The sequence below is a fragment of the Varanus komodoensis genome, unplaced genomic scaffold, assembly GCF_004798865.1.
Source record: "Varanus komodoensis strain SLA01 unplaced genomic scaffold, ASM479886v1 scaffold33, whole genome shotgun sequence".
In the NCBI taxonomy this organism is placed as follows: Eukaryota; Metazoa; Chordata; class Lepidosauria; order Squamata; family Varanidae; genus Varanus; species Varanus komodoensis.
In genome coordinates, this window is record NW_025335817.1 from 1,309,399 (window position 1) to 1,322,929 (window position 13,531).

Sequence of the window (13,531 nt, forward strand, 5' to 3'; positions counted from 1 at the left end):
CTAAGAAGCATTTAAATTGGCAAAATGAGAGGCACCCAGAGATGAAGATGCGACAGGGATTGTCTCTGAGTTTGATCCAGATTTGTTTATAACTAAGTGTTAAACCTGTTGAAATCAGTGGCACTTAAGTTAGGCGTAACTAAAAAGTCCCTCTGATTTCGGGGGTCCTTCCCACCATCCATTTTAGAGGCCAGAGCAGAAATAGATGCTATTTCCCCATTTAAAATGCTTTTCATCGCACCGTTCTCTCAGCATCCAGCCAGGATGGAGCCTTGTGGTTGTCGTCTTTGCAGTTCCATCAGAGAAATGCACCACCTCCCTGCCCAAGCGAGCCCTTCCTTTTAACTTCCCTATGCAGACCTCATGTTTTTTAGGAACTCCAGAGCTTCCACTGCAGCCGATGTATATTTTTTCCCCTCATTTAAGACCAGGGCACCCTCAAACATTGTGCTTCCTATCCAGAAGTAATACAACCCCCACATGTCCGTCGCACACACACCTGCTGCTCTGCTCCGTGTATCTGTGTGTGCAAAAGTCCTGGAACACCCTCTTTGGCTTGCCATGTGGTTGTTCGTATGCAAGTCGAGGCCCTCCGTGCCAGCTTGGGCACAGATCTTTTGCTTCCCCACTGGCCTCGGAAAGGCACGACAGGTTGACCTGTTCTTGAAGTTTTGTTATCCAGCACTTTGAGAGAATTGACCTCGGGCAGGAGAGCACAAGAAATACCTGTTTCTCTGGCTGACACAGCCTTTCTCAACTGAGTCAGGCGTTTTAGTGACGTGGGCGTGGTGGGTGGGAAAGTCTGGTTGTGGCTTTGCTTGTCCAAAGCCCTCAAAAATGTCAAGTAGATTCGCTCATTTACTTTAAGCATTGCTCCTCATTGCACAAACCTGTTGCAACGCGACCGGTTAGTAAGAACTATCTGCAGTTTAGTCTGCATGCTCCTCTTTGCAGCCTGCAGGTGCTGGAAAGTCCACTGTGCCTCGGGACAAGGGACCCAAAGGACTGCTTGCCCCCCACCTCTTTATCTGAGGTCCCTTGCAGTGGTGCTGGGGGCAGGGGCTTCCTCCATCATCACCCCATCCTCGTGGGAGGCTCTCCTCGGGGAAAGATGCGAATTTTGGTGCAGGGACACAAACTTGCTATGCTGTTCTTCTATTTTACATTTAAAATATATTCCGTGCTATTTTGGTCATGTTGTTTACCTTTTGGTTGTATAAGTTACCTGGAAGATTCATTTGAAAGGTGGGCATAAATCTCTGGAAAAAGGTTAATGACTTTATTTTAATTATTATTATTATTTTATTTTGATTTAAAGTTTTTATATGCCACCCAATACGAAAGTCTATGGGCAGCTTACAAAACATAAAGCAACCACATACAACACACAACAGACAACACACAGCATCCGATAAACAATGATAAAATCAAACATAAAGCCAACAAACGGTTAAGATATTGAAAAAAATAAATAATAATAATTTTATAAAAAAGAGTAGATTCCTCAATCTTGGGGTACCATGTTGTTGCACACAGTGGTAAAACAAGCGTGGAATTCCAACTTTGTAAAAGACGTTCTGGCACCATTTATCTCCTCATTGGCCTCCTCCCAGCTTCTGACCCCAATCTGATCAAACGCAAACCTGTTGGTGTAGGTGTGTGTAGTTTTTCTGTAAGTTGCGTACAGGTTTGTCCTTTCTCAACCGTTAGTTCTGCTTTTTATCGTACAGGGTGGCAGCAGTCAGTGTGCTTGACTTTTGGACTGGTCTGCCATCTTATGCATATCTGGCCCAGAGTAAGCCCCAACGAGCCTTAAAGCAGGCCAGGATCTCCCTTGGCCTCTTGGGTTTGCGTCGCATCTTGGAAATTCAGGGTTCTTGAGGAGTTTTGGGAATACTGGCGTCAAGAAGCATGTCCGTTTGGATTTGCTGGAGGCTCCCGACTCCTGCTGGACCTCCCCGTGCTTCCGCTGCATCCCTCTTCTCCTCCCTGTTAGATCGGCCTTCCCTGGCCTGATGCCTCATAAGTGTGTTGGGCTGGAGCGCTCACCTCCCCAGACACCTTACCCATTCGCCACATGGATTGGGGATGGATGATGAGAATTATAGTCCTGGAAGTTGCTAGTTTGAGAGAGGTTTAGAAACTATCCATAAAAATTTCTTCTTTGTTGGGGGTTCTGTTTTTGGCAGCCTTTTGTCCAAGTTCCTTCATTAAGCATACCAGAAGTTTTCTTTTTTTACTTTCAAGGTTGAGATCTTTCTGTTGCTTTGCCAAAAGGCTTCTTCAAAGGACAAATACCAGGTTCTTCTTTAAAAAAGGAAAGGCACAGAAATACTACTTTTCTCTGCAGCTCTGGTCGATAGCAGGAAAGCTCCTTCTAGTTCTTTTCAGCTGCACAAAAATGGCATTTTGATGGCCATTTGAAGCTGGTAGTTTTTGACGGAGTTCACAGTTCTTCTGCTTTCCTCCTGCTAAGACCAGAACATGCCAGCACCAGAGTGGAAGGTCCAATCCAATGTTATAATAATAATAATAATAATAATAATAATAATAATCCTGCCAATGGCAGGAATGTGTTGCTCACTGAATCTGAGAGTGACTTGTGTTCCAGAGGATGGAGCTGACTTGGACCTGGGATCCCTCAACATGGAAAACCGAGGATGGGAAGAGGGATGCTTTTCTGCCCCTTCTCCTGACATGGCCCTTTGGGAGAAGGGTTTTTTCTCTGGTCCCTTTGTTAAAGCTCAAATACATTCAAGCCCCTTACTTATGCTCAGTTGAAGTGCTTTTGCTTCCTGCCTTGCACTTCGGGGTACTTGTGCCGAGCACCTTGGGTGCATCCTGCCCATATTTTGCATTTTTATTACTTGGGTCTTCAGAGTCGATGAAGCTCAGCATATGAGCGAAGGATTAACATGGCTGTCCCTGTGTCAGACTTCATTCTGCACAGCAAAAGCTATGAATATTTCCAAGCCACTTAATCCTGTTAGTGGATATGGCAGGCTTCCTGTGACTTCAGCCTCTCTTCTTGATAGGATCAAAGTGATCCTCCACTGGATATCTTTGCCTTTCGTGCTTCTGCTCTTAGAAGTTGAGAGATCCCGCTGACTTAACCGCCAGTCTCGGGTGACGCTGCCGGCGTCGCTGGCATGCCCTGTTGTTCCGCATGAACCAAATGCAGCCCTGATCCTCTCGGGTGGGTCGCAGGTGACTTCTCCCTTCCCTCTCCAGCACTGGTTTCCATGTGGCCGAGCAGCCGTCAACGGGAGTGGGAGGGACCGAGCTGATCAGTAGGAACATGGGAAGCTGCCCGATCTAGGCTGCTGTTGCCAGCTCTGACTGGCAGCAGCATTCCAGGGTCTGAGTCACAGAGCCCCTGGCCACCACCTGCCACCAGAGTCTCTTAACTGGACATGCTGGGGAGGTGCTGGTCCCGGGGCTTAGGGACACTGTCTCTGAGCTACGGGCCCCTCCTAATCCTTCAGTCCCATCTGCCCGGAACCTGCCACTTGGAATCCAGTCTGCCTCTTCCACGACGTTTGTCTAGCCACAAGCGCTCCATGTGAACAGAACTCCCAGGACAGTCTGGCAGGGTAGAGTTGTTTCTTGGCTCAAAATGGCGATCTTCAGATGCTGGGCTCGCCATCTTCACATATCTAATGTCCAGGCCACCTGCCGCCTGTGATCGGAACATCTTTCTGCTCTGCCCTAGGCTCCTGGATTTGGGTTTGGCATTGCAATATCTGGTGGAAGGGATAATCCCCACTTCCAGAGCGGCGAAACGTCGATAGTCATTTCAGATGTGCTGAAAGGAGGCCCGGCGGAAGGTCTATTACAGTAAGTATTTTAGCGATGTGTTGGATTTGTCTCCTGCCTTTTTCACTGCTGCTCAGTCTTGGCTCCACAACAACAACCCGGTGAGGTAGGCTGGGCTGAGAGTCTGTGGATGGCCCAAAGTCACCTAGTTGGTTCCATGACTGAGCGGGGACTCAAACCCGGATCGCCTGAGTCCCAGTCCTATGCTCTTAAACCACTGCGCCACACCGAATCACTGGTGGTTCAGCGTATTCATGTTATCTCTCACCCACTGTTCTTTTTGGTATTTCCATAGGCATGTTACTTTGCCTTCTTTAAATACTGTTGAAGGAGCAGGCTGCCAGGGTGTGTTTTCCTGCCATCCCTTCCCCTTGCAGTCGCTCCTTCTGTGCCTTCCCTAAACTCTGGTTTGTCAAGGCTGGCACTGGTGTGAGTTTTAACCACAACGTGTTCCTAGCCGTGGTTTTCGAAGCCATGGTTATAAAGCACTGGTTTCTCATTAACCTTGGTTAAGTGTTGCTGCAAATACTCCGGGCTGACGATTTGTGCAAGAGAAGGCCAAGGCTGTGGAGGGGCAGGACACCTCCTTACATCCTGCTCATTTCTAGCCCATTAACTATTGCTTCTTTGATTTGATCGGTGCACAGCCCAACTGGTAATGATCTCGGGTGGTTTGCCATGACACGACAAAAGAGCAATAAAATAAAAGTAAAAACACAATATTAAACATTAAAAGCTATTAAAAACTTCGAGGAGCCAGCTGTAAAGAGCAAAGTAGCAACGTGAAGATTTCCAGTGGGTAGTCAGGACTGTTGCAAAAGCAGCCCGGGGTCTTAAACCTTCGCAAGCCCGTTGAAGCTGTCATTCTTTAAGGTGCTTTAAGAATCTTTGTAGTTTAAGGATTGTGTGTGGGCTTAAAAGCAAGTCTTAACAGTAGACAGCATCTGAATGTAGACGGGGAAGACCCAAGGCGGGAAGAGTGTTCCATAGATGCAGAGAAAGTTCTCCGTCTGACAGCCACCCCGTTTGTGGGCACGGCAGCTGATATGTCCCACCTTCATGGCTGGCACCCCCCAGAGAGGAGCTCCCGAAAGCGATGGGGAGAAGGAAGTCAGCGCCTGCCCTTCGTCTTGGGGCTGGTGGCAGCGGGAGTGTTCTTTTTTTATTATTATAATAAGTTTTATTCAAAAGTTAACCCTAAAACAAAAGAAAACTAAAAACAGCATCAGTCATCAGAAACATCGGACCTGCTGGGTCAGCCCCCACATATTTTTCTGTTTATGATAACTTAAAAACATATTTAAATCTATATGAAGTCCTGTTTCTCTAGCCAATAATAAAAAGAGTCCCAGGTTTGATAGAAATCAGTATCTTCTTTCTCCTTCAATGACAAAGTCAGGAGTGTTCTTTTTTTTTTTTTTTTTGACAGAACCAAGGAGTGTCAAATGATCCCAGGTCCATGGGGAGTATCTCAAAATGTTACAAACAGCTTCTGTCCACTGGGACAGATGTGTAGCGATGTAGCAAGCCTAAGCTTTTCCTGCCAAGCTTTTTCTTTCCACTGCATCACCACTGTTTATTTACATCTTGCATTCCTTCCCCACTGCCCTTCCATTCCAGGGAGAATGACCGCGTTGCAATGGTTAATGGCGTTTCGATGGATAACGTGGAACATGCTTTTGCTGTTCAGCAGCTGAGGAAAAGCGGGAAAAATGCCAAAATAGTAAGTGAATCCCTTTTTCCCCTAACCCTAGAACTGTGTGCCAAGGTCAACTCCTTCCAGAGAAGTCTTTATATACCAGATTTATGCATTTATCATATGAAGACGCAGGCTTCTTTGCATAACTTTTTGCTCCAAAATGGCAGCTAAGTGCTGGAATAGCTGAGCTTTTCTTTCGGAGAACAAATTCAAGAAGACGGGTGATTCCTACTGGCTGGAGTGCGGTCACTGGAACCAGGGAATGTGCTTGGCCCTGCTTCCTTGCCAGAAGGGCCTTCCGATTAGAATGATGACCTTTTCCCTGTTCTGGGTTGGTACTTCCAGCTTAATCAGGAGCAGCAGGGAACAAAGTGGCTTGAGCTCACTCTTCAGAGGGGAGACCTGCCCATCATCTGCAACAGCCAGTAAGGATTGCTGAGTATTAGTCCGTTACTCCAGGGGTCCTGATTCAGTCCAAGGGGCAGCCTCCCTTTCTGAGTCCCTCGGGGGCACCCTGGCCTTTCTTCTCTCCCTCCTTCCAAGCAGGCTTTCTAATCACAAGCCTTCTTTAGGACAGAGCTGACCAGCCAGGGTGGCTGTACAGTGCAAACGAAGAGAGGTCAACAAGCAAAGAAACAAGCTGAGTTAAAATGGCAGCCAAAATGGCGACCATGAGGGAAATGTGGCTTCACAATGCCAAGCTGATTCCAGCTGAATGCTCTCCTGCCTTCCAAACGGAAATGAGCAGGCCACCTTGAACCGACAGAGTCTCAGATCGATGGCAGTAGATCACCCTCCCTCCACATTTAGCAGGCTCACTAAAATTTCCCCCAGAACGCAACGCTGCCCCGTTCTCAAGAGCTACCTGCTTTCTCTCTGGGTCCATGGGGTTTGGCGTTTGGGCTGCGGATTCTGGTCCCATCCCATCATCCTGCTCAAGTTTGCATCCCACCATCTTTAAATGAGTGGGCACAGCTCCTAGGTCAAGTCCCACATCTCAGTGCTGGGCAGGCCCAGAGGCGGAAGGTTTGCTTTAGCTTAACGTTTCTACTGCTGGTAATTTAGCTTTGCAAAGAAAAGTGTTTATGGTGGGGGGAACTGTGCAAAGCCAGGAAACCAGACTATTTATTTATGAATTTAATTTCTGCACCCCCACCCCCAAGAACTGAATAATTGGTGGTTGGGGCAGAGGGTTAGGGTGCGGCAAAGGGGGTGTAGCCATCTGGGGCACTGAGGCAGACTGAATTTGGAGTGTGGTCCGGAGGTTTGGCATTCCTGCTTTGCCTGCTGCAAATGCAGCCTCAGGATTGGGCATGCAAGCGTGCTCCCGGTCCTTCTCAGACCCTGGAGGCTTTGTCTGGGGGAAGAGGGAGATGTTCTTGGGAGAAGCTGCCCGGGCCCTTCTCGAAATCTGTTTGCCTGGTCTCAGGGAAAGATGCTTATGGGAGCAGTTAGAGACCGGAACTCTCCATCCCTTCTGCTTTCCAGGAGGTGCCAAGCCAGAGCGTCTGTTGGCTTGGATTAGAAGCCACTTTGTTGAAACACTTTTTGGAAGCTGCCTCACGTCCTGAAATGGTGGGACCAGCTCCCTCAAATAAAGAACTCGGACTTCTGTAAAGGGCATCACAAAATTTAAGCTTCCTGGGAATAGTACAGGCACAAAATGTGTGCTCGCGCAGAGACACAGCTCTGGTGTCTAAGTTTTTGGCACAGGTGCGCTGATGTAATCTGCCTTTCAGTTCTCACAGAGATGAAGCAGAGAGCTGAAGGGGTGTGGGTTCGAGCAGGGGAGCTCGAACGGCAAAGGTGGCATTGCAGGGTAGTTCGACTGAAAGCCAGGCTGAGCCACGCTGGTCTCAAATGTGTGTCCGCATGAGCCTCAGAGGCCTGGCTCTTTGGCAGAGGGGAGAGCCAGCGCGAGCCTCTGATCCCCGAGAAAGCGGTCCCGTGGGCCATGCTGTCGGGACTCTCGCGTTGGCATCCCACCGTGTTTGCTTGCTAACAAAGGCAGACTTTGGCTCGGATTCCCGGGAATTATGCAGAATTCTGACCATGCACGTGGAAGTGCTCTGACAGAGAATCAGGGTCCGGATCGTACGAGAAGACGCTGAAAAAGTCAACCCCTTTATTTCCGGGAGATTGTGCTCTTATCGCAGGCCATGTTAGAAGGAAACCTTTTGTTCCCCTCGCTTCGCTTTCCTTTCTTTGTATGGCCTTGGTTAAAGCACAATGGTCGGTTTGTGTGCTGGGTTTTGCTGAATGTGGCCTGGGGAGAGAATGGCGATGGTTTCTGCTGCGTGTACAGAACACACAAGGCTGCCTTTCCCCAAGCCAACAGTTTGGCCACCTGATTCAGTCATGTCTCTTGTGGCTGCAGACACCTGAGCGGGGTTTCAGGCAGGTGACGGCCATCACCTGTCTGGCACTCCTGCTTCTTCTAGAGCAGCTGTCCAGGTCTCTCAGCCCGCCAGCCATCTAGTGTCTTCCGCTAAGTCTCCGCTTTTTCGGAAGATGTCAAGCCGTCCGGAGGACCAGTCCCTTAGCTCTAAGCAGCCCGGCTTGGGAATAGTGATTGTACTTCCTAGGCTCTCGTTGGGTCGAGGCAGAATCATGCCTCAAGTGGCGTGAACTTCCCCACATGCCCCAACAAGCAGCTTTTTCTCCACGCCCGGCAAGTGCCATGTGCCTCCGTGCTGTGCAATTAGGGTCCTCGCAGCTGCGGCTTCTGGCATCCTCAGCACATCACCAGCCTTGTCTTAAGTCTGCAAAACATCTTGTCATCAGCAGTAGATCGCAGTCTACCTTGTGGTAAGCAGTCGCCATTTGCTGTTGCACGCACACAACCCAAACGCACAAGCATTTCTGTTTCTAGGATGCGTTGGCCATCATGTTTCTTTCAAATGTTTGTTCCTTTTCGCTGGTGCTTCAAACGCCTTCCTTGTATAGAGTTTGCAGGATGTTTTTGATGGGAAGGGCACGCTTTCTCTCCCGAGGCCTGGAGGCATGTCTGCTGTTCTCTCTCAACTGGGAGAGGGATTTCCCCCAGTCCTGGTAGACAGAGCATAGCCTTTGGCTCGCTGCCTTATTTGCCCTGTTACCTAGTTTCCCCACTGTGTGGAAATTCAGATTGGTATTGTCAAAGATGGCATGAGTACTGCCAAACGAAGAAACTTCCGCTTCCTGGCTTGGTTTCAAAATGCATTTTTTAAAAAGTTGTTGCTGTTGTTAGTCGCAAAGTCGTGTCCGACCCATTGCGACCCCATGGACAACACTCCTCCAGGCCTTCCTGTCCTCCACCGTCCCCCAGAGTCCACTTAAGCTCACACCGACTGCTCCCGTGACTCCATCCAGCCACCTCATCCTCTGCCGTCCCCTTCTCCTTTTGCCGTCAATCGTTCCCAGCATCAGGCTCTTCTCCAGGGAACCCTTCCTTCTCATTAGGTGGCCAAAGTATTTGAGCTTCAACTTCAGGATCTGGCCTTGTAAAGAGCAGTCAGGGCTGATCTCCTCTAGGAAAGACCGGTTGGATCGCCTTGTGGTCCAGGGGACTCGCAGGAGTCTCCTCCAGCACCGCAATTGAAATTTTAAAAAGTAGAGTACTTCTTTTCAAAGCATGTTTCATAAGTAGTTGCTCAGTTGAGCTACTGAGTCGTTGATCCTCCAGCAGATGCTTTAGCACAGTGTTCCCCTGCTTGGTGCCTTCCGGGAGGCTTGGTCTTCAGCTCCCAGCAGCATGGCCAGGGTTAAGGCTAGGGTCTAACTTGTAGGACCCCTTGCAGGAGTCCAAGGTGGGGACTTTGGAGGATCAGGGACGTGTCATGGGTAATGCATTCCCTCTCCTGATCACATGCACCAGTTGTCTCCTTTCCCCCCTTCTGGTTCGCTACAGTCTCTAAATCTGCCAGCCAGCTCCCGGCAGTTCAGAACTGTAATTTAAAACCTTCTTTGAAGTGGGTTTGCACCCCGTCGCTTGCTGGCAATTCTGGTTAGTAGTAGCCCTAATCTGCCCAATTTGGGCTTTATAGAAGCAACTGGGTTGGCTGAACTGAGTCAGTAATTACGGTCTCGTTAGCCATTTCTGTGCTGCTTGCCATGGCTTGCTTCAAGACAAGTCTTCCCAGGCTTTGAACCCACACCGTATCATTAGCAGAGGGAGGTGCTCTGTGGTAGTCAGTGGATGATGTGTTTGTAGGCAGGAGGAGGCTCCCTGGATGTAGAGGGCGCCCATGAATCACCGCGGAGGTAAGCTTTCACCGCCTCTACAGTCATTTTCCCTCTCTGGTTTTGCCTGCAATCATCGCTTGTTGGCCGCAATTTATTCATCCAGTCTATTTGTCAGAAAGACCCAAGACAGCTGGGCTCAGAACAGCTGGGCTGTTACCTCTCCTGTACCCCTTTAATAAACAAAATGCCCACAGCTCTCCCCAAACATTTAAGCTTATGGGGCGGCCACGATGGCTTCGCAGCCCGTCCTCTACTTCCGGCCATCTCTCGCTCCCGGCCAGAGATAGCAGTGTGGTTCTTCCAGCTGAGCTGCTGGTCTTTCAGGCTGAAGGGGAAGAGGATAAGGAGTCACTCCTATTCAGGTGCACACCAAATACTCTTTGTACCAGGAGAATGGAACAAGTGGTTACTCCCACAGTTCAAGTAGTAGGAACTGTCTCTTCATGCAGGCAAGATTTCGCTGGCTGCTTTCAAACCTGGCAACCCACACTTAAGGGTTGAATGTGTCTTAAGAGCGTGAGGCATAATCGGTTGCCATTTTACCATGGCTTCTTGTTTAGATATGGGTTAGCATGTGGTCCCAACACATCTGCATTAACCAGTCATGTCTGTTAACCGCAAACAACCCACAGTGGGCAATCCAACCACAAATTGTGGCTCTCTTCATGTGTTGTTCAACCATCATTGGTTGATGTGGCTGGGTTCAGATAATACAACAGTGCTCATTCCCGCAACAACCCACACTCAGCCCACGCTCAGCCCTTGAGTGGGGGTGTCTGAACCCGGGCACTTGCTGCTCCTTTGAGGACAGAAAATGGCAGTAAACTGCTTGCAGCTGGTGAACACCATGTTTCACAACTCTGCTTTTGCTCTCAGTGAGATGGTACAATTGTGCCTGGACCATGCTATTTCAGGTGCGTGGTGGAACGCTCTCCCACTTAAAAAGAACCCCACATACACACAGACCCAACCCTGCATGTAGAAAATTGACCTAACCACCCAGCAGGAACTGTCCAGTCTGAAGCCTTTATCCCTAATTTCCCAAGTAAGGGTCTCTCTTCCCTTTTTGGAGCATTCAGTACTTTGAACCCTACCTGTCCAAAGGGCTGCAGTCAAAACACCGGCTTCTTAGCCCTGTGCTGGTGTAAAGAGCACCCCATAAAATGTTAGACGCCTCAGAATTGTGGCTAATCGTAGAAACTGTGTGCATTTTCTCAGTCCTTCTGAAAGAAGACTGCGTGACCCACCAGCCTACATTAAGCTGCTGCTTTTTGTCGGCTTCCCTAATACACAACAGGGCTCTGCATCTTGTTCCTGCTGACACAGCATTTCCTGGGAGGCAGAAGGGGGAATCCTGGACATGTTAAAGCAGGGGAAAAGGCCTATAACCTGCATCGGATGCACCCTGAGTTGCTTCTGCTTCAGCGGTCGTCTTGTCAAGCACTGTAATACATTATCGATCATGCGGTATCCTTCGTATGCTTTGCACTTTTCTCAGATGTTCCTTTTCTCTCGTTTGGCCAAGGCAGGGCAAAGCTCTCTTCCCTTACCCTTTAAGAAGAAAAAAAAACAGGTCTTCCATCTCTTGTGCTACTTTTTAAGACCGGTTTAGCAAATGTGATAATATTTGAGCTGTCACCCGAATAGAGAACGGCATATCCATATGTTTGTTTACATGGAGATACTTGGATGGACATCCCAGTAAAGTTTGTACATGATTGCTCATGGTGGATTTCTAAGAGTTGTAATGAATTATCCTGTTGTAGAATTAAGAATGCTTGTTTTGGGGCTTCAGAAGTATTCAAGAATCCTATTTTCAGGTCATGGGACATAGTGAAACTGCCATTGTTCTGTTGAAAACAGTGGCACCAGTACAATGTTTCCTAAACTTAGACCATCTATTGCTAGAGGCAGGTTTTCAAGCCACGTAATCCTTTTAGGCGAGACCTTTAGAGGAAAAATAATAAAAGAGATCCTGTTTTTCCTAGAATACCTCTGCAGTGCCACCTTTTTACTTCCTTCAACGCTTTCTTGAAAATCCATCCTTACTGTGAAGGCATAACCTCAGCCCCAGTTCTTGCATCCTCCTGTAACCAACGCATGTAGCTGGCGTGTTCGTTCCATCCCTCTTCACCTGTCTTGCTTTCCTCTTCCTGTTGCTTCCCCTCTGTAAGCCCCTCGGGGCAGAGACCCGTTGTCTTATTCTCTGTCAAGAAGCTTCCGTAGCAGCAGCACCATCTGAATAAATGCAATTGGCGTTCGTGTGTCAGTGTCTGTAACGTGTTCAGCATAGGTTTTCCTTGTTTCAGCAGCCCTTGACAGCCACTAACCAGGATTGGCTTGCCTGTATCCATTAGTGTCTGTCTGGAATTATTTTATTTATTTATTTAAAACATTTCTATGCCGCCCCCATCGCAACAAAGCCTCGGGGCGGCTCACAACAAAAACAAACAAAATCATAGAAAAATTTATACACTAAAAATATTAAAACCTGGTGCATCTTGGCTAAAAATTTTAAGAATCCTCCATAATAAATTAACACTTAAAATAAGTTTTAAATAAAAAGGTCTTAGCCTGGCGCCGAAAAACAAATAACGACGGCGCCAGGCGGACCTCTCTGGGGAGCGCATTCCATAGATGGGGCGCCACCACAGAGAAGGCCCTCCTCCGGGTACTCACCCTCCTAATATCGTTCACAGAGGGTTCCCGGAGAAGGGCGTCTGTTGCTGATTAACCGTAGTTGCTGCAGAATTGGTATATGGAGTGCGTGTGCTTCGATTGGACTCGCCAAACTCGTACCCTTTTACAGAGCGCAGGCCCACTTGGCTGCTGCTGCAGAACTGAAAAGCCCAGTTTGCAAAGATGGCCCCTCGTTGTTTGTTGAGAAAAAGGTGTGGGAGGCCGCAGCTTGTCATTTAACCCCTCTGAGCAGTGAGAGCTGACAAGTCAGTGTCCCTCTTTATTCTCTGCAATGGATGCACAAGGGTTGCTGGGACCCTTGATGGTGAGTCGTGTGTCTTTCCTTTCCGACTTGTTGGAAATCGTGGAAGATTTTGTAAAGCATGTATGATTCGGAACCCTCTGCACCAAGAAAAAGACCGTCACAATCCTGGTCATACCTTGCTCATCAGTGGCTTACATTTACATGTATATATTTTTTGCTCTTTATGTATCACTAGCGCCTTCTTCACTTCTGTAATCTTCTCTTGCACAGGTGAAAGTATGAGTTCTGCCTCGCCCTGGAGGCAAATAGAGAGAGTAAAATGGTGCTGCTCTCCCAGCGGTCCCACCATGCTTTGCAACGAGGAAAGACTTGCAGAGGAATCAGCTTTTTTGTTTTTTAAGGAATCACTCTGTCCCGAGACATTTCTGTGTGGGAGAACAAATGTATTACTTCAAATCCAGGAAATATTGACTCAGCCTTGTAATGCCCTCTTCCCTAGAAAATTCGCTATAAACTCTTACTTGGTTGACCTTTCGCGATGAAGCAAAGCCATTTCCCATCTGCCATTATTATTATTATTGTTATTATTATTGTTATTATTGTTATTATTGTTATTATATTTTTATACTGCCCATAGCCAAAACTCTCTGGGCAGTTTCCAACAATAGTACAACCATACAAAACTAAAACAACTTTGAGCTACAAACTCAAAGCTACAAACTTTGAGCTACAAACTTTTGCCACATGGCACATGCTGTTTCTTTCCCGATACTTCCTATCTCGAGCATTTTCCAGTGCTCTTGTTTTCGTTTTTAAAAATTCACCATTGCATTTTTTTAATGCCCTGC

At 48.0% G+C, this 13,531-nt stretch overlaps 1 protein-coding gene across 10 annotated transcripts in view; it reads left to right on the forward strand.

Annotated features, from left to right (window-relative positions):
* Positions 1-13,531, forward strand: part of TJP1 (tight junction protein 1) — a 103,874-nt gene that overhangs the window by 40,507 nt on the left and 49,836 nt on the right. For all 10 annotated transcript variants that reach the window (XM_044438553.1, XM_044438556.1, XM_044438555.1 and 7 more), the window contains exons 3-4: positions 3,713-3,837; positions 5,437-5,539. In XM_044438553.1, the coding sequence (XP_044294488.1) occupies positions 3,713-3,837; positions 5,437-5,539 (228 nt within the window). The remainder of the gene's footprint in view (positions 1-3,712; positions 3,838-5,436; positions 5,540-13,531) is intronic.